Below are 21842 nucleotides of genomic sequence, written 5' to 3'. Positions count from 1 at the left end.
AACAACTTGGAGGTCCTGAATAGGGGTGATGAACATACATTCAGAAACAGCAGAAGGGAAGAAGTAATTGACAAAACCTTTGGTTTCATGATGATGGGCAGCTATGTCAAACAAAGGAATATGGCATTGGAGCCATCCTCATTGGACCACATGTATATTAAATTCAAGGTTGAAATGGGAATCAGACAGACCATGGCCTATAGGTATCCCAGGAAAATGGACTGGGAGACATATAGGAGGGACCTTGACTTAAGCTTATTGGAAACTAAAACTTCAATAAGGAAGTAGAGTTTGAGGAAGTAGCAGAGGCTGTAACCTCTGCCATAATTATGTCATACCAGGACAACTGCTCAGTCACCAAGAAGTGCACAAATAGGAGTGTGTCTTGGTGGAACAACAACTTGGAAACACAAAGAAGATGGGAACGGAGACTGTTTAACCTTGTGAAACATGCAGGACAATGGGCAAAATATTGTGAGGCCCTTGTCAACTACAACCTTGCAATTAGACAAGCAAAGCAGGCTTCCTGGAAGGAATTCTCTGAGGAATTGGAGGGCATGACTGCTCAAGCCAGGCTTCACAAAATCCTCACTATAGTGACAACTAATCCAGGAGGTACATTGAGGAAGGAGGATGGGGAATACACAAAGACAGCAGATGAGATGCTGGAATTGCTCCTCAAAACTCACTTCCCTCATTGTACTCTGGTAGATAACACAGACCAGAATGCAACCCCTGAGAGACCATGAATCTCAGGCATTTGAAGAGAGGACTGGGAATTGGCCAAGGAGTATGTCGACATCATTCCAAATGTTCAAGTCATCTGCCACAAATGGAATCTTTCCAGCTCTCCTGCAACAAGCAGTAGAGAATCTTATAAGAGTCCTACGCAAGTTACTCAGGGTTAGCCTAGCTGCAGGAATCATTCCCAATGCCTGGAGGGCAGTGAAGGTTGTCTTTATTCCAAAGCCAGGGAAGACTGATCATACCAAGGCCAAGGATATGAGTCTGTCCTCCTTCATTCTTAAAACATTGGAAAAACTGGTTAATGTATTTGTCGGGGAGAGGAGGCTATCTAGGGCTCCTCTTCATTCAAACCAACATGCATAACGACCAGGTAAATCATGTAAGATAGCTCTTCACCAACTCATTGGGAAGGTGGAGAAAGAACTTCACTTTCAGGAAATAGCCCTCTACATCTTCCTGGACAGTGAGAGGGCTTTTAGTAGCACAACCTTTGATTCCATGGTTAGGGCAGCAGAGGTGCATGACTAGGGACCACTATATGTAGGTGGACTGGGGCCATACTTAGCGGAAGGAAGGTAGAGGCCACCATCATGATTGAAAAGATGGTAATTAACACCACTAGAGGTTGTCCACAAGGAGGAGTTTTGTCACCTTTATTGTGGAAACTAGTGGTGAAATAGCACATTGAGGAACTAAATTCCAAACAATGCATTTGCCAAGGATACGCAGATGACCTTTTCATAGTAATACTTGGCAAATTTACTGACACAGTCAGGAATATGGCACACAGTGCGCTGGACATTGTGCAAGATTGATGCAGGAAACAGGATCTAAGGGTTAATTCTAAGAAGACTGTTGTGATACCATTCACAAAGCTGTTGTGATACCATTCACAAAGAAGCACATCCAACACTCAAAGTTAGAATCTAAAGCTTTTCAATGAAACTCTACCTGTGGAGGGGACAGTGAAATATCTAGGGGTAACCTTAGATGAGAAACTAACATGGACCCTCATATTAAGAGCATATGCACCAGGGTGAAAGTAGCATGTACCAGAAGAGCTTGTGGCTAAAACTGGGGCCTAAGCCCCAGACGTATGCACTGAATATACACCACAGTGGTTAGACCTAGGATCTTCTATGGGGCTGTAGTGTGGTGGAAGAAGTAGAACAGCAGGTTGCAGCTAAGGAGCTTGTTAAGGTGCAGAGACTGGCCTGCTTAGCCATAACAGGTGGAATTAGCAAAACACCAACTGCTGGGATGGAAACCATGCTGGACATCCCTACATTACACCTTTGGGTCTAGATGGAGGCAGCAGCTGGTGCATGCAGACTCAAAACTGGTAAAAACTGGATCTCTTTGGGTATCCAGAACCAAACACTAAAATAGTGAGTGAGGTAAATATAGGAATGGTTGTTGAAATGCTGCCTGACTATATAGTAACTTGCAACTGCTTCAACAAGCCTTACGATATAATAATTGTAAGCAGCGAGCAAGCGAAAAAAACAGTTCAACACTGTACGGGGTACATTGTCTGGTTCACTGATGGGTCAAAATCAGACCAAGGCACTGGGGCCAGGGTGTACAGAGTTCAGCCAAGACTGGAGGGCATCAGCTCTCTAGGAAAATTGGCCTCGGTACTCCATGCTGACATCAGGATGTGTGTGAAGGAGAATGTGCATAGGTGCTACAAGGATTGTAACATCTGCATCTATTCAGACAGCCCTGAAATCATTGGCAGCTCCTGAAACAAGATCTAAGATTGTTATAGAATGTCACAGCGTTCTGGTGGAGCTAGGGGGAGGCAACAGGGTGAACCTAGTGTGGGTCCCTGGCTACTCAGGGATCAGTGGCACTGAATAAACTAACAGATTGGCCAGGATGGGGGCAAAGACTCCATTCATTGGACTGGAACCTGTCCTGACAATCACCAAGACTATGATTGAGCTAGAATTACAAAACTGGCTCAGAGGACAGCTTGTAGAATACTGAACCAAGGTCTTACAACACTGCAAGATACTGATGCCTAAGCCATGTTTTAAAAGTAGCTCTGTAATCCTGGGCTTGAACTGGAAAGAGATGAAACTCATGGTTGGACTGATGACCAGCCATTGGAATTTCAAAACACACCTACATGCAATGGGTATAACAGAAGAAGACCCTAAACGTAGGATCTGTGATGAGAGTGAAGAAACTGCAACACACATAATCTTCGAATGCACTGCACTGGAGAGCAAGAGACACAGAATTTTCAGGACAATTAGACCTGAAGAAACTGTGACTAACAAATAACTGGTAAAGGGACTCCTTGCACTATTTAAGGGCATTGGTTGGCTTTACTAGATATACAGGAAGTGATACCACACAATAAACTTGGTTTCGGTGCAGGCAGTGGCGGGTTAGACCAAAGCTGTTTTAGCTTCCCTATTAAAATCAAATCGAATACACGGCAACTTGCCACACCTGACCAGGGACCCAGTTCATCAGTTAATCGCTGGTTCTCACCCGCTCCCACCCAGGGTCAGCCACATGCTCCTCCAAGCTACAGTCACCCCCATAGGGAGGGTACCTGTTCAAATGCTGCCAGTCAATCTCATGGGGGACACGGTCCCTCTCCACACCGCTCCATCCTCACGCGGGGGCCGATGCCTCATCTGCCCACACCACCTATAAGAGTTCCATGTCGACGTCCCACCATGGTCCCTGCCATGATAACCTCCAGAGATTGACATCCCCATCACATCACTGCCATCTCCCTCACCGCCTTCACTGCCCGAAATGCCCTCCTTCCACTGTGCTCAAACTGTGCTACATGCTGCGGGGGGTTATCTGTGTGGCATCGACAAGTACGAATGACATATCTCCACCATTGCAAGTTCTTTGACTCTGTAACCTAATGGCCCATGCCATCTTGCTTGTTTGGTTTGCTGTACAGCTTGTAATGTGGACAGCCATGTGTGGAGTCTTACAGAAATGAGCGTGTTTTCTTGGGCTACAAACCAATTGAAATCCCACAGACTTAATTGATGAAAGGAGAAAATATAAAAATGCAGTAAGTGCAGCAAGTAAAAGGGAATACAAATGTGTAAAAAGTGAGATTGACAGAAAGTGCAAAATGTCTAAGGAGGAATGTTTGGAAGGCAAATGTAAGGATTTAGATATATATTTTGCTAGGGGAATGACAGAGACTGCCTACAGGAAAACTGAAGAGGCTTTTGGAGAAAAGAGAAGCAGCTGTATGAATATTAAGAGTTCAGATGGAAAGAATGAAAGGTGGAAGGAGTAAATAGAGGGTCTATACAAGGGGGATGAACATGAAGGCAATATTATAGAAATGGAAGAGGATATAGATGAAGATGATTTGGGAGATATGATACTGTGAGAAGATTTTGATAGAGCATTGAAAGACCTACATCAAAACAAGGCTCAGGAGAAGACAATGTTCCACTAGAATTACTGACAGCCTTGGGAGAACTAGCCATGAAGAAGCTCTTCTGTCTGGTGTACAAGATGTATGAGACAGGTGAAATACTCTCAGACTTCATGAAGAATAAAATAATACCAAGTCCAAAGAAAACAAGTGTGGACAGGTGTGAATATTACCTTACTTTCACTTTAATAATTCATGGCTACAAAACACTAACATGAATTTTTAACAGGAGAATGGAAAAGCTGGCAGAAGCCAACCTTGGAGCAGATCAATCTGGATTATGGAGAAATGTAGGAGTACATGAGGCAATACTGATTCTGCAACTTCTCTTAGAGGATGGGTTAAGGAAAGGCAAACCTATGTTTATAGCACTTGTAGGTGCAGAGAAAGCTTTTGGCAATGTTGACTGGAACACTCTGAATTTCTGAAGGCAGCAGAGGTGAAATACAGAAAGTGGAAGGGTATTTACAATTTGTACAGAAACCAGATGGCAGTTATAAGAGTCGAGGGAAAAGAAAGGAAAGCAATAGTTGAGGAAGGAGCGAGGCAGGATTCTATCCTGTCCCCAATGTTATTCAGGCTGTACATGGAACAACTAGTGAAGGAAACCAAGTAATTCTATCAGAGACAGCAAAGGACTTGGAAAAGCAACTGCATGGAGTGGACCGTGTCTTGAATGGAGGTTATAAGATGAACATCAACAAGAGTAAAACAAGGGTAGTGGAATGTAGCTGAAGTGAATCAGGTGATGCTGAGGGAACTGAATTAGTAAACAAGACACTTAAAGTAGTAGACAAGTTTTGCTATTTGGGTAGCAAAATAACTGATGGTGACAGAGAGGACATAAAATGTGAACTGGCAACGGCAAAAAAAGTGTTTATGAAGAAAAGTAATTTGTTAACATCAAAATAGATTTAAAAGTCAGGAAGTATTTTCTGAAAGAAGAGATCAAGAAAGGAATACAGTAAACAGATTCAGAAGGGTGTAGGTTGCAGTAGTTATTTGGAGATGAAGAGGCTTGCACAGGATAGAGTAGTATAGAAAGCTGCATCAAAGCAATCTTCAGACTGGAGACTACAACAACAACAACAACATTATTGAATGATGCAGTTAGAAGTAATTTAATTTAGCAGTAATGATTTAATATCAGAAAAGCTATGAAATACATTTTCTACAGAAATAATGAGCAGACTGCAAGAAAACATTGAGAATTATTTTATAAGCTAGGAATAATTATTATTCTTACCAAGTCTTTCAGCAATATCTGCTGCTCTTTCACTCCATATTCCATTACAGGCAACAAGAACTGTATCTCCTGGTTCGTACAGATTCACTATAGATGCCTCCATTCCTAGAGTACCTGATCCACACATTGCAAAAGTCATCTCATTTTTTGTCTGGAAGACGTACTGTAAACCAGCTTTTATATCATCCAGCACCTAAATTAGAACATCAACAGATCTGTTAAATTACCTGTCTTGCTCAGTTATTTAAATAGCGCTATACTTGTAAGATTTTCTAGATGACACAATGAAAATTTTTATAGTATGAGTCAAACAATGGAAAATTCAGGAAGGAATGTAACAATATTAGAGCGGAGATGCTGAGTTGCAGCTGGGCACATCAAAAAGATTCTCACAATTATAGCTTTCGGCAATTAAGGTCTTTGTCAATAATACACACACACACACACACACACACACACACACACACATTCAGACAATCACACAAACACACACATGACTGCAGTTGCGTTTGCGTGCGTGTGTGTGTGTGTGTGTGTGTGTTTGTGTGTGTTTGTGTGTGTGTGTGTGTGTGTGTGTGTGTGTGTGTGTGTGTGTGTGTGTGTATTATTGACAAAGACCTTAATGGCTGAAAGCTATAATTGTGAGAATATTTTTGTTGTGCCTATCTGTGACTCAGCATCTCCACTATATGGTTTATAGTTTAAGTGCTATTCATACTACACTGGGGTGACAAAATCCTGGGATATGTCCTAATATTGAATAAGACTTCCTTTTGCCAGCATAGTGTAGCAACTCGATATGGTATGGACTCAACAAGTTGTTGGAAATCCCCTGCAGAAATACAGGGCCAAACTGCCTCTTTAACCTTCCATAATTTGTGAAAGTGTTGCTGGTGCAGGATCTTGTGCATGAAGTGACCTCTTGATTATGTACATGTTGGGTGATCTGGGTGGACAGCTCATATGCTCAAATTGTCCAGAATGTTCTTCAAATCAATCATGAACAACTGTGGCTCATGGATATCACACATTGTCATCCATAAAAATTCAATTGTCATTTGCAAGCATGAAGTCCATGAATGGCTGCAAATAGCCAAACATAACCATTTCCACTTAATGATCAGTCCTCTGGACCAGAAGACCCAGTCCATCCCATATAACAGAACACACACCACTACAGAGTCACCACCAACATGCACAGTCCTTTACTGACTACTTGGGTCCATGAATTCATGGGGTCTGTACCACAGTCAAAACCTACCATCAGTGCATATTAACTGAAATCAAGATTCATCTGACTAGGCCACGGTTTCCCAGTTATCTAGCGTACAACCGATATGGTCACAAGCTCAGGAGGGGTGCTGCAGGCAAGGTCGTGCTGATAGCAAAGGCACTCATGTCAGTTGTCTGCTGCCATAGCTCATTAGCACAAAATTTCTTCATTCATTAGCACCATATTTCTCCACACTGTCTTAATTGATATGTTTATCATACAATAGACATTGATTTCAGTGGTTATTTCACAAAGTGTTGCTTTTTATTAGCAATGACAACCCTACACAAACAAGGATGTTCTCAGTTGTTAAGTGAAGGCTGTCAGCCACTGCATTGTCCGTGGTGAGAAGAACTCCTAAAATTTGGTATTCTCAGCACACTCTTGACACTGTGGATCTTGAAATATTGAATTCCCTAACAATTACCAAAATGGAAAGTCCCTTGTGTCTAGCTGCAACTAAAATTCCGCATTCAAAGTCTGATAATTCCCATTGTGCAGCCATAATCACATTGGACATCTTTCCAAATCAATCACCTAAGTATAAATGATAGCTCCACCAGTGCACTGCCCTTTTATACATTGTGCATATCTATCCCAGGACTTCTGTCACCTCAGTGTAAAATGAAAATAAACTACAGTAATTATGTTGTCTGCATATTCTTTCTCACATTTTTGCTAAAACATCTATGCAGAAATGAGTACTAAAATGAAATAAATTGCTATTTGTAAAGTCATAGGAAGTAGAATAACATGCAAAAGTTGATACAGCCATAAACTTTTAGAATGTTTTATGTACCAGACAAAAGAGAGAAAAGATGTGAAGTAAATGAGTCTGTTCAGAAATTAAGTAGGGAATTCACCCATGATGTTATGTCAAGGAAGATCCAACAGATAATCAGGGAGAGGGGAAAAAAAATTGAAGAGAAGAGAAATAAGAAATTATGAAGAGCATGGTCAAAAGCTGAAATAGGTAACTGAAGAACAATTATTGGGAAATAGAAGTGCTAATGAGGGAAAAAGGGCAGCACTAGAGAAAAGTTATACCTACATCTTTACACCCCACAAGCCACCTAATGGTGTGTGATGGAGGGTACTCCTGGTACCACTAACTGACCAGCTCCCCATCCACCCCCACCACTCCAACCACCCTGTTCGACTTACAAATGTTGCATGGGAAGAATGATTGTCTGTAGCTTGTGTATTGGCTCTAATTTCTTGAATTTTCTCATCATTCTTGTTAATGTTTGTGGGAGGATGCAGTATGTTCTACAACTCTTCCCAAAAAGTGCTGTCTCAAAATTTCAATAGTAAACCTATCTGTGACTCACAATGCCTCTCTTGTATTGTCTGTCAATGGAATTTGTTGAGCATCCAGGTAATATTCTTGTGCTGATTAAATGATCCCATGATGAAATGTGCCTCTCTTCATTGGGTCTTCTCTACCTCTTCTATCAGTCCTACCTAGTAAGGATCCCATATTGACCAAGAATACTCTGAAGTATCAGCCAAACAAGTGCCTTATAAGCCACTTCCTTCATGGATGAGTTACTTTTCCTTAAGGTTCTTCCTATGAATCTCAGTCTGGCATCTTCTTATCCTACTACACTCCTGGAAATGGAAAAAAGAACACATTGACACCGGTGTGTCAGACCCACCATACTTGCTCCGGACACTGCGAGAGGGCTGTACAAGCAATGATCACACGCACGGCACAGCGGACACAACAGGAACCGCGGTGTTGGCCGTCGAATGGCGCTAGCTGCGCAGCATTTGTGCACCGCCGCCGTCAGTGTCAGCCAGTTTGCCGTGGCATACGGAGCTCCATCGCAGTCTTTAACACTGGTAGCATGCCGCGACAGCGTGGACGTGAACCGTATGTGCAGTTGACGGACTTTGAGCGAGGGCGTATAGTGGGCATGCGGGAGGCCGGGTGGACGTACCGCCGAATTGCTCAACACGTGGGGCGTGAGGTCTCCACAGTACATCGATGTTGTCGCCTGTGGTCGGCGGAAGGTGCACGTGCCCGTCGACCTGGGACCGGACCGCAGCGACGCACGGATGCACGCCAAGACCGTAGGATCCTACGCAGTGCCGTAGGGGACCGCACCGCCACTTCCCAGCAAATTAGGGACACTGTTGCTCCTGGGGTATCGGCGAGGACCATTCGCAACCGTCTCCATGAAGCTGGGCTACGGTCCCGCACACCGTTAGGCCGTCTTCCGCTCACGCCCCAACATCGTGCAGCCCGCCTCCAGTGGTGTCGCGACAGGCGTGAATGGAGGGACGAATGGAGATGTGTCGTCTTCAGCGATGAGAGTCGCTTCTGCCTTGGTGCCAATGATGGTCGTATGCGTGTTTGGCGCCGTGCAGGTGAGCGCCACAATCAGGACTGCATACGACCGAGGCACACAGGGCCAACACCCGGCATCATGGTGTGGGGAGCGATCTCCTACACTGGCCGTACACCACTGGTGATCGTCGAGGGGACACTGAATAGTGCACGGTACATCCAAACCGTCATCGAACCCATCGTTCTACCATTCCTAGACCGGCAAGGGAACTTGCTGTTCCAACAGGACAATGCACGTCCGCATGTATCCCGTGCCACCCAACGTGCTCTAGAAGGTGTAAGTCAACTACCCTGGCCAGCAAGATCTCCGGATCTGTCCCCCATTGAGCATGTTTGGGACTGGATGAAGCGTCGTCTCACGCGGTCTGCACGTCCAGCACGAACGCTGGTCCAACTGAGGCGCCAGGTGGAAATGGCATGGCAAGCCATTCCACAGGACTACATCCAGCATCTCTACGATCGTCTCCATGGGAGAATAGCAGCCTGCATTGCTGCGAAAGGTGGATATACACTGTACTAGTGCCGACATTGTGCATGCTCTGTTGCCTGTGTCTATGTGCCTGTGGTTCTGTCAGTGTGATCATGTGATGTATCTGACCCCAGGAATGTGTCAATAAAGTTTCCCCTTCCTGGGACAATGAATTCACGGTGTTCTTATTTCAATTTCCAGGAGTGTATTTGTTTCATGTGATCATTCCACTTAGGGTTGCTCTGCATAGTTACCCCTAAATATTTTACAGTAGATATTGTTTCCAGCACTTTCCCATCAGTAATATAGTTGTACAGTAGTGGCTTTCTTTTCCTAGGTATGCATGGTATATTACATTTATTTACATTCAGCGTCAACTGCCACAGCCTGCACCATTCATCAATCCTCTGCAAGTCATTCAGCAAATTGATACTGTCATCTGGCACTGCTTCTTTGTTATAGACAACCCCATCATCTGTGAACAGTCTTAAAGAGCATCTGAGGCTTTCTACTAGATCATTTATATACATTGAAAACAAAAACAGTTGATTTACTTCCAGTATGATGGACGTAGAGGAATTATGGGCAAAGTTTTTAATGGATCATAAATCGTACTCCAGAGAAGTATGTGCTAAGTAAGTGGATTAAGGACAGAAAAGACCCATCATGTTTTAACAATGAAATTAAAAAAATGGTGAGGAAGCAAAGGCTTCAGCATTCCTGATTCAAAAGAGAATGTGGAAATGATGACAGGCAAAAGTTAATAGAAACTCATGCATCAGTAAAAAGATCAATGCTTGAAGCTTACAATAGCTGCTACTATCATACCTTAGCAATAGATCTTGCATGAGCCTGAGAAAATTCTGGTCCAACATAAAATTGCTAAGTGGGTCTAAGGCTATTATACAGTGTGTTACAAAAAGGTATGGCCAAACTTTCAGGAAACATTCCTCACACACAAATAAAGAAAAGATGTTATTTGGACATGTGTCCAGAATCGCTTAATTTCCATGTTAGAGCTCATTTTAGTTTCGTCAGTATGCACTGTACCTCCTCAATTCACCGCCAGTTGGCCCAATTGAAGGAAGGTAATGTTGACTTCGGTGCTTGTGTTGACATGTGTCTCATTGCTCTACAGTACTAGCATCAAGCACATTAGTACGTAGCATCAACAGGTTAGTGTTCATCACGAACGTGGTTTTGCAGTCAGTGCAATGTTTACAAATGCGGAGTTGGCAGATGCCCATTTGATGTATGGATTAGCACGGGGCAATAGCCATGGCATGGTACATTTATATCAAGACAGATTTGCAGAACGAGGGTGTCCTGACAGGAAGACATTCAAAGCAATTGATTGGCATCTTAGGAAGCATGGAACATTCCAGCCTATGACTCGTGACTGGGGAAGACCTAGAATGATGAGGACACCTGCAATGGATGAGGCAATTCTTCGTGCAGTTGACGGTAACCCTAATGTCAGCATCAGAGAAGTTTCTGCTGTACAAGGTAACGTCGACCACGTCACTGTATGGAGAGTGCTACGGGAGAACCAGTTGTTTCCGTACCATGTACAGTGTGTGCAGGCATATCAGCAGCTGATTGGCCTCCACGGGTACACTTCGGTGAATGGTTCATCCAACAATGTGTCAATCCTCATTTCAGTGCAAATGTTCTCTTTACAGATGAGGCATCTTTCCAACGTGATCAAATTGTAAATTTTCACAATCAACATGTGTGGGCTGACGAGAATCCGCTCGCAATTGTGCAATCACGTCATCAACACAGATTTTCTGTGAACGTTTGGGCAGGCATTGTTGGTGATGTCTTGATTGGGCCCCATGTTCTTCCACCTATGCTCAATCGAGCAGGTTATCATGATTTCATACGGGATACTCTACCTGTGCTGCTAGAACATGTGCCTTTACAAGTACGACACAACATGTGGTTCACGCATGATGGAGCTCCTGTACATTTCAGTCGAAGTGTTCATACGCTTCTCAACAACAGATTCGGTGACCTATGGATTGGTAGAGGTGGACCAATTCCATGGTCTCCATGCTGTCCTGACATCAACCCTCTTGACTTTCATTTATGGGGGCATTTGAAAGCTCTTGTCTACGCGACCCCGGTAGCAAATGTAGAGACTCTTCGTGCTCATATTGTGGATCGCTGTGATACAATACGCCATTCTCCAGGGCTGCATCAGCGCATCAGGGATTCCATGCGATGGAGGGTGGATGCATGTATCTTCACTAATGGAGGACATTTTGAACATTTCCTGTAACAAATTGTTTGAAGTCATGCTGGTACGTTCTGTTGCTGTGTGTTTCCATTCCATGATTTATGTGATTTGAAGGGAAGTAATAAAACGAGCTCTAACATGGAAAGTAAGCGTTTCCGGACACATGTCCACATAACATATTTTCTTTCTTTGAGTGTGAGGAATGTTTCCAGAAAGTTTGGCCATACCTTTTTGTAACACCCTGTATAGTTACTCATTGACTAGTCTGGTGTGGCAGTAGACAACAGCAAAAGTACAGTCAAAGTTTTAAATTTCTCATTTAAGAAATCATTCATTTAGGAGATCATACAAACATACCAGCATTTGAACATTGCACAGGCCACCATATGGAGGACACAGTAATAAGCATCACTGATATAGAGAAACAACTGAAAGAGTTGAAACCAAGTAAGTCCCAGCTCCTGGTGGAATCCCAGTTTGGTTTTTACAAAGAGTACTCTACAGAATTGGCTGTGTTTATTGCAAATATTTCATTCAGTGCAAAGTCCCAAGCAACTGGAAAAAAGTGCAGATGGCTCCTGTATATAAAAAAGGTAAAAGAACACACATGCAAAATTACAGACCAATATCTTTAATTTTGCTTTTCTACAGAATTATTGACTATATTACTGGTTTGAATATAACAAATTTCTTTGAGAGGGAAAAGCTCCTATCCATGTATCAGTGTGGTTTTAAAAAGTGTCACTCAGGCAAAACTCAGCTTGCTCTTTTCTCACATGAGACCCTTCTAACTATGGATGAAGGGCAACCGGCAGATCCCATATTCCTAGATATTCATAAAGTGTTTGACATGGTGCCACACTGCTGACTGTTAACAAAGGTACAAGCATGTGGAATAGCTTCTCAGGTATGTGAGTGGTCCAGAGACTTCTTAAGTAACAGAACCCAGTATGGGAGAGGCAAAGGTATCATCAGGAGTACCCCAGGGAAGGGTGATACGATCACTGTTATTTTCTATATACATTAATATTCTGGTGGACAAAGATAAACAGCAATCTGCAGTTGTTTGCTGGAGATGCTGTGGTGTAAGGGAAGGTGTCATTGTTGAGTGACTGTAGGAGCATACAAGATGACAGACAAAATTTCTGGTTGGTGTGATGAATGGCAGCTAGCTCTAAATGTAGAAAAATGTAAATTAATGCAGATGAGTAGGGAAAACAAATTCATAATATTCAAATACAGTATTAGTAATGTTCTGTTTGACACAGTTACATTGGTTAAATTTCTAGCCATAACATTGCAAAGCAATATGAAATTGAATGAGCATGTAAGGATTGTAATAGGGAAGGTGAGTGGTCTACTTCAGTTTGTTGGGAGAATTTTAGGAAAGTATGGTTCTTCTGTAAAGGAGACCACATATAAGACACTAGTACTAACCATCACTAATACTAATAGAGTGTCTGCGATCTGCACAAGGTCAGATTAAAGGAAGACATCAAAGCAATTCAGAGGTGGCCTGCTAGATTTGTTACTGGTGGTTTTGAACAACACACAAGTATTACAGAGATACTTCAGGAACTCAAATAGGAATCATTGGAGGGAACGCAATGTTCTTTTTGAGGAGCACTATTGAGAAAATTTAAAGAACTGGGATTTGAGGCTGACTGCAGAACAATTGTACTACTAACAATGTAAATTTCAAATAAGGACCATGAAGATAAGATCAGAGAGATTAGGGCTTATATGGAGGCATACAGACAATTGTTTTTCTCTTGATCTATTTGCAAGTGGAAAAGAAAAGGAAATGACTGGTATTGGACAAGGTACCTTCCACCATGCACCATACAGTGGCTTGAGTATGTATGCAGATGTTGATGCATGATATTTCCCTTGGGTACTCGAGAAATTATTCCATTCAGGGCAACATGAATTTTATTTGCAAGGAAGTCTTGAATCCAGTCACAAATATGGCCCAATACTTGATAAGCTCATATTTTTTTCACTAAACAGTAGCATGGGAGGGTGTCAAATGCCTTTCTGAAGTCAAAGGACATGGGATCAACCTGAGCACTGTTGTCTACAGTGCTATGTATCTCATGGAAGAACAGAGCATGCTGAGTTTCACAAGAAGGAATAATGTTCTGGTGAAAATGCTTCCATAGAAAGAAAAGACAAGGGAGGCAACTAAATACAAGCAGGAACTGGAAATAGTAAACAGTACAAAGTGAAGTTATGGAAGAAATGAAATGTGGGAATGAGAATGGAAAGGAAGTAAATAACAACAGGAGTGATAAATGTAAGTCATGACCATGTGAGTGGTGACAACAACTCACATATTCCTCACCTATGAGGATGAGGCCACATACCCATGTATGGAAACAGGCATGGCAATTACTTTTGTGCTGTAGAGAATGATCAGCAAGGAGAGATGCTCCCTTCATGGCAGTGACTCTAAGCTCTGTTGAACATGTATACAGTAACTACATATCAGACTCTCACGAGGAATTTTCACTCATTTATGACCATGGAAACAACATGAAAAATAAATAAGCAAGATAGCCACATTAATGTTATACTTCTGGGTGTACAGCTGAATTGTTGTTTCCATAAAATGGAACACCCAGAAGTACACCATTCATTGATCATGCCAAGAAAGTCAGAGAGACACAAGATGGCAACATGTTGCTGCCAGTTTTCTTCTGTGTGCTGCTGTAATGTCTCCTCTTGATTTATTCTATATTTCATGAGCTGAGGGAACCTAATTTAGGGTATATACTTTTACAGGACTTTGACATGTTTCAGTGCTATCATTATAGCACTATCTTAATGTGTTAACAGTACTGACTCACACACTCACTTATTCATCCTGTTCCATAGATCCCACCATAATGGAGAACTTTCAAGGGTACTGAACAAGCCATGCACTACATTAACAAAGAGAAACAGTTTGAAAATTTTATTGATAATTAACTGTACTTAAACTGCTATAAGCTAATTTCACTTAATCAAGTTGAATATTACATAGCACATTTTTCCTCACTTGAAAAAAATCTAGTGCATCGACAGTTATAGTAAATAGCTGCTGTTTATTTGTCATGACCACCTAAATACTGTCATGACTACATGGATGTTTCTACATCTGATTCCATACTCTGCAAATCACTGTGCAGAGCATGGCAGAGGGTACTTTCAATGTATCATAAATTATGGGTTCTTCCAATTTTATTTGCAAATGGAGTGCAGGAAGAATGATTACAGCCCTGCTTGTCTACTTTTCAGTATTCTTAATGCTCACTTAACTACATGACTGGTTTTTATTTATTTTAGTTACATTGCTGCAGAAGATAACTTCATAAGATAACAGAGAGCAAATGCCACTAGAATTACGGAGAATTATAAAAGCAAAACATGCCTTGCTGCGTGTGTGTGTGTGTGTGTGTGTGTGTGTGTGTGTGTGTGTGTGTGTCTGTGTATGGATTACATTCTCCTTGAGTTGACTACATTTAAATTTGTAATCCAGTTGGACCCATTGGTTTGGTTACAGTATGGCAGTTAGGGCATATACCATAGGGGCTGTTTCTGTGGGTGCAGCTTTGTGACGAGGAGAGGGGGAGGGGGGAGATAGGAAATATGAAATGTGTGTATGGCATCTTTGGCCATGAGCTCCTTCTTGGAAGTTTGGTCTGGTTCAAGTGATTTTAGTTGCTGCAGATTTGGTGATTTGTGCACCAATGATGATGATGACAACACACACATCCATCTAGTCCTGAATGGAGAAAATTCCCAACTCAGTCAGGAATTGAACCCAGGGCTCTGTGATAGAGAGTCAGCAATGTTAATCAAGAAGAAAAAGGAAAAGAGAAAGAGGAAGGATAAAGTAGATGAGGGAGGGCAGAGGGGGTGGGGGTTGGAGGAGAAGAAGAAGATTTATGAATGGAAATCACAAGGAGATTCTGACTAGTTGTTCAATCAAACTATATGGTTTCAGAGAACTTTCCAAGCCTCAAACATCTATAATATATATTTGCAGACTGAAACGATGAATGAAAATTTATACCAAGGCCAGGATTTGAATCGCAGTCTTGGTACAAATTTTTACCCGTTGCTTCAGTCTGTAGATATACATCATAGGTGTTTGAGACTTGAAAAGGTCTCTGGGACCACATAGTTTTATTTGGTTCAAGCATCTATGCCTGGGTTTTAGGTAGAGTTCCCTGTTACATTTGATGCTGAGGTGCTATACCAGTATAGTTGGAGAGCCTCTGCAATGTTGTTTGAGGTTACAGGGAATACCAAGTGGGCTGAGGTGTGAATGAGAATTTGGACTGAGGAGGGAGGAGGCATGACAGGGTAGTTCCTTCAGTTGTGCAAAGCCACTGCACCAGAGTGGTGTAGTGTTTAGCACATCTGCCTAATAAGCAGGAGAACCAGTTTCAAATCCCGGTCTTGGTATAAATTTACCTCTCGCTTCAGTCTACATATATATTGACTATATTGTATTGCGCAGCAGCTCATTATGACTTACTTCAATACACACAGCCATGATTGCATTTAAGTTGTTTATTTTTATTTTTAAATGATCAATTTCAATCTTCTATGAGATCAACTTCAAATCTTACATTCCTTGTTGACTGTAGGAACTGTTAGAATGGAGCAGATCCATCTGTGCAGGCATGGAGAACACTGTTCAAGCAGTGCCTGCACAGATGGACCTCCTCCATGCCAATGGTTCCTACAGTCATTAAGGAACGTATGATCTGAAGATTCTCTCTTAGAAGATCGAAATCAGTCATCTAAAAATAAAAATAAACAACTTAAATGTGATCATGACTTACGGTATTGAAATAAGCTATAATATTAATAGATCACTGTTTTTTCTGGAACAAAAAATTTTAACAGTTTCTTAATTCCTATCTCACCCTGGTGTGGAGACACTTGTGACTTGTTTTCAGCTACTAGATGGAACCACTCTTGTTATGCAAAGTGAAGAAATTCAATGGAAGTGTAAAGGGTATGCTCTGCACACATTTTTAAATGGATATTTGTCATTAATGGAAGGAGAGGGGTCAGGGGGACAGTACAAATTTGAAGTTTACCCTGTTGCCAGTTACCTAAGTCATTCCACTGGATGTACCCATGGAATTTTTCACAAAGTATTCATTTAATATGCCTGAAACAGTATAAATTTAGATTTTACTTCATTTATATTATAGATGAGGTGTTCATGTCATTCTTTCTACTGGTCATTTTTTTTGCTCAGTATTTCAGCTTTGAAGGTACTTTCATCTGAATTTTCTACTTACCCAAGAGTCTTTGTTTTCCTTTCTTATCTTCTTTATTTCATACTAACAATGTGGGACCCAGGGTGTGCTTAAGATGGATTCGGTATTCATATTCCCATTATCATTGAGCATTAACTGCTCCAACCTAAAGAATCCAGGAACAGTCCAACAACATGGGGGAAAAGTGCAAATTTGAGATAATAACTCTCAGAGGACTAAAAGAATGTCCTTTTGTTGGTAAGTAGTCAAGGCAGGGGAAAGCCAGAGTTAGTGCAGATCTCAGAGCTTGGTAGGTGAATACCAAGTAACTAGTAGTTTTAAGGTGAACTGTAGGGCTCAGGGACGTCACCTGTCATTTAGGTTCCCTGGTGCAAGATCTTGGTGAAGAAAATCATGTAGTGATTACTTTGGGGGGAGGGAGAGGGGGAGGGGGTAAATGAACTGTGGTTTCAATGATCTCAACTATGATTCTGAGGGTGACATCAGGCACGCAATTAAGAAAGCTCATCACATTAAGATGAAGATTTTATCATTCTTTGAGTGATACAATAAGTCCTGAATGAAATGTTCTAGGAAACCCATAACTGCAGATCTTCAGGAGTTGCTCAACAGAATGGGAGTGATCACATGTGGGCATGACTGATGTTTCATCCCTCACACAGTCTACAACAAAGTGTGTTTCTGCATCTGAATGTTTCCAGTATCCAGTTATTTGCACAACATATTTCTCAGAGCATTCAGAGTAATGTGAGTACTGTCTGTCAAAACCTTGTAATTCCAATAGTTTCACAGAATACATATTTCAAAAGACATGATTTCCAATAACTGTAGATACAGTTGTAGCAATTATTGAAGAAGCAATTAAACTACAGATTTTGCAGCTTTAAAAATACAAAACAAAATACACTTAGACTTTTTCATCAAAACATAAGAAGACTAGTTAGGAAACTGAAAATGTGAACACATTTCTACAGATGTGTTATTCATAACGGATCATCATTTGGCAGTGATAAAAAGTGGATAAATCTACCTAGATTGATACGAGTTAGTATCACATTACTATAGGCATAAAATAAGAGAAAAGGATTGGCTGTGTACATATAAAGTAGAGCAACATATAATTAAGCACTGCACTGAACAACTTTTCAAAATGGTTCAAATGGCTCTGAGCACTATGTGACTTAACACCTGAAGTCATCAGTCTCCTAGAACTTAGAACTACTTAAACCTAGCTAACCTAAGGACAGCACACACATCCATGCCTGAGGCAGGATTCGAACCTGCGACCATAGCAGTTACGTGGTTCCGGACTGAAGCACCTAGAACCACTCGGCCACAGTGGCCAGCAACAAATTTTCAAGTGCTCCACATAAGTAATAGACTTGAAAGCATAAATGACATAGCATCTGAGAGTGTACCACCCCCCAATAGTAAATGTCACCTTCATCAGGCAACCAGAGACAGTACTAATTAGATTTAGTAGAAATTACTGGAAAGATATTACAAGCAGATACTTCATATCAAATAATACTGTTTCAGGGCATGCAAAGATACTGATGCCTAACTCTGATTTATAATCCACAGTAACATCCCAAAAAAGAATGGTAATAGTCAGCAGCAATTGATAATTTATTCCAAATCCAATTATCTTTCATCAAATAGATATGAGCCCCATATACAATAGGTGTCTGTCCATAATAGTCAAAAGGCAGCAATAAAGCATCCTCATCAGTCAAATTCAGCTGCAAAGGGAAAAGCACTCACACACACTATTCAGAGAGAAATTATTGGCTGAACAATGGAAAAAAGTTAAAAAAAGAAGACGTAAATGAGACTCAATTCCAAGATGACATTGCCTGTGAGACAATGTTAGATGCAAATAATTAGCCATTAATTCAATTAATGCTTCCAAAAGCTAGCTGGATACACAGGGACAAAAAAAATCAGCCATAAAAAGCAGATCCATTAGATTTACATAGACACTCCACTACCATACAGCAGCTATACCAAGTCAACTGTCAGAAAGACCACAAAAGCCATCAGGTCACTTTAAAGTAGTAACTCTTCTGGCTGCAAAGCTGTTTCAACCAAAGTACTGAAAACTAGCCCTGACTTTGTAGTACCACTCTGAGTTAATTTTGGAATCAGGTATATTTCCTGAAATACTGAAGTCTTCGGTGGTATCATTCATTTACCAAAGTGCAAATAAGCAAGTGAATGAAGGCCAATCTCTTTCATTCCAATGTTCTCATTATCTTAGGAGACAGTAGCTTATAACAAAATATTGAACCACTTTTCTGTCAATAATAATAACAAGTATTCAATTTGGCTTCTGTAAAGGATTGTCTACAGAAATTCAGTTTGGGTCAGGGACGCTAAACGATACAGTCAGCATTCAGAGAAGTCAGTATGTGATCCCATAAGCTCAACACTGGTAAAACTAAAGAAGAAGAAAATTACCCTGTTGGCATTTTATGTGAGTTGTCAAGGCTTTCATTTGTGCAGATTATACATTTCTACACGGGAAATGAAAATATGATATTAAAATAACCCCCTCGCCCCTACATGGATGGTGGCATATCTCACCAGCAGGAAACAGAGATTCACATTTACCAATGTTACCAGATGAATAAAAATAAATTCAAAATGTGAAAGCATTAAGTATGTTGGCCCACAGTCTTTGGCAATTCACGCATTCGTTTTTGAGCTAGCCAAATGATTTACCACAGGAACTGGAGGGTTCTTCAAAAACTGATGCTAGAAATAGAATGGTAAATGACCTAAACAAATTCATACCAGATACAGCCCGAAACAGAGTTACAACTTGTTCATATCAAACGGCTAAAAGCTTGTTCTTAAAGATGGCTAATACTGTGCAGCTCCAAATAAATAAAAATGACTTAAAGGTATAAGAAGTAGAGGTCAACGAGTACACATTTTATGAGGTTCCATATGTGAAATTACTAGTCACCCAGATAGGTGGACAACAGAGATAACACAAAATGTACATAAGTTAACAAAACAGCCCTTCTTGCCTGCTTTGCACTCACATTAGATATCTCTCTCATTATATTGACTTGAAAACAGAATTGTTGGCATATTTTGCATAGTTCCACTCAGTACAGTCCTATGGCATAATTTTCTGATACAGTGCAGTTAAGGTGTATTATGTTAAGTTAATAACTGAACATTTTGTAGAAGCTTCCTGGGACACTGGGGTTTTTATGTTTACGTACTAACACGTTTACTCCCTTATAGTATTTGTACTTACTACTGCAAGAGTGAATTATGTTTACATACTAACACATTTACTCCCTTATAGTATTTGTACTTACTACTGCAAGAGTGAATTTAGGATGAACTGTGAAATTTACAGACACACAATACCAGAAATAAAAAATATAATTTCCATATGGACTGTGGGTTCCCATTTTGGTTTCAGATTCTATGCTGTGGCTGTAGGAGTGTGCATTTCGGTGTGTGTGAATGTGTGTACTTCTGCTAGAAATAGAGCAAGAGCTTGAAAGCTAGTGTGAATACTGTTTTCTGTTGCATGTTTCTATGTGGCGCACATCAGTCTGCTATAGGTGAGTGGTTGCTCTTATCTTATTTCATGTGTCTTCCCATCCAGGAATTTCCATTATTGTTAAATAGATTTTATCTTTACCAGTATGTAGCCAGCTGGTCTTCTTGTATGTAAAATTACAAAAAAAATTGAATAAACTTACAAGGGGCTGGACAAAAATATGGAAACACCAAAAACCTAATATAGTGCAGGAAACACATTGACATTTAAAACAGCTTCCAACTGTCTCAGATTGGATAAATACAGGTCATGTTTGGTTTTCAAGGGTTTCTTAGCCATTAATCCAACACAATAGTGGCAAGTTCAAGCAACCACAAGGACAGTGGATAGCAGTCATGAACCTTTCTCTCCAAAGTATACCACGAAGTCTCAACAATTTTGAGATCTGGTGATTATGGTGGCTATGGGACATGAAAATTCATCCTTGTGCTCACACAGGCAGCCCTCAACAATGCGAGGTGTGTCAACAGAGGCACTGTTGTCTTGGAATGCAGCACCACCATTGGGAGCAAATATTGTACCATGGGATGTACATGATCAGCCAAAATGGTCACATAATCCTTATAGAGTAATCATGGGGCCCATGAAATACCATGATACAATTGTCCAAATCATCACCAAACCCTGTCTTTGTTTCATTCTTGAGATGTAAATTTGCCTAGAAGTTGATAACAGCATAAAACAGGGCTCATCTGACCAAATGACTTTCTTACATTGCTCCACAGTACATGTTTTATGGCTGCAGGGCCAAGTTTATCTGTTATGGACATTTGCATCACTTCTTAGTGATTTTGGAATGCTTGCTCACCCTGCATTCCCAGCAAAGAGAGCTCCCTTCATATTATTTTGATGCTGACAGAGTTCCAGAGTGTGACATTCAGTTCTGCAATGACTTTTGCAGTTGTCGTTCTCTTATTTTGGATTGCAATCTTCTTCAATGCTTATATGTCATGATCCCTCAACATACAGTTGTCTGCTTTGCAACTTAGCAGATGATGTTTTTCTGCTTTCCCTGTATATAGTATAAATCTTTAGTATCTTGGTTGTGGCAGCACCCACCATAGGAGCACCAACAATGTGCCACACTGGATTCACTTATCTCTGACATAATGCATCACAACTGCATAGAACACTGATCTGACTACAAATGACACATGCAAAGCAAAGAGGACATTGCATAGGTGCAATTCATGGTCAAATATGACAGCAAAACC

General features: G+C 41.0%; 1 protein-coding gene across 1 annotated transcript in view; it reads right to left on the bottom strand.

Annotated features, from left to right (window-relative positions):
* LOC124789951 (alanine--glyoxylate aminotransferase-like) overlaps positions 1–21842 on the bottom strand; it is a 113641-nt gene that overhangs the window by 74050 nt on the left and 17749 nt on the right. The window contains exon 2 of the mRNA XM_047257480.1: positions 5424–5616. Coding sequence (XP_047113436.1) covers positions 5424–5616 — 193 coding nt within the window. The remainder of the gene's footprint in view (positions 1–5423; positions 5617–21842) is intronic.

This window comes from Schistocerca piceifrons, chromosome 3, assembly GCF_021461385.2.
Source record: "Schistocerca piceifrons isolate TAMUIC-IGC-003096 chromosome 3, iqSchPice1.1, whole genome shotgun sequence".
Taxonomy (NCBI): Eukaryota; Metazoa; Arthropoda; class Insecta; order Orthoptera; family Acrididae; genus Schistocerca; species Schistocerca piceifrons.
This window is presented reverse-complemented; position numbering and strand designations above follow the sequence as displayed.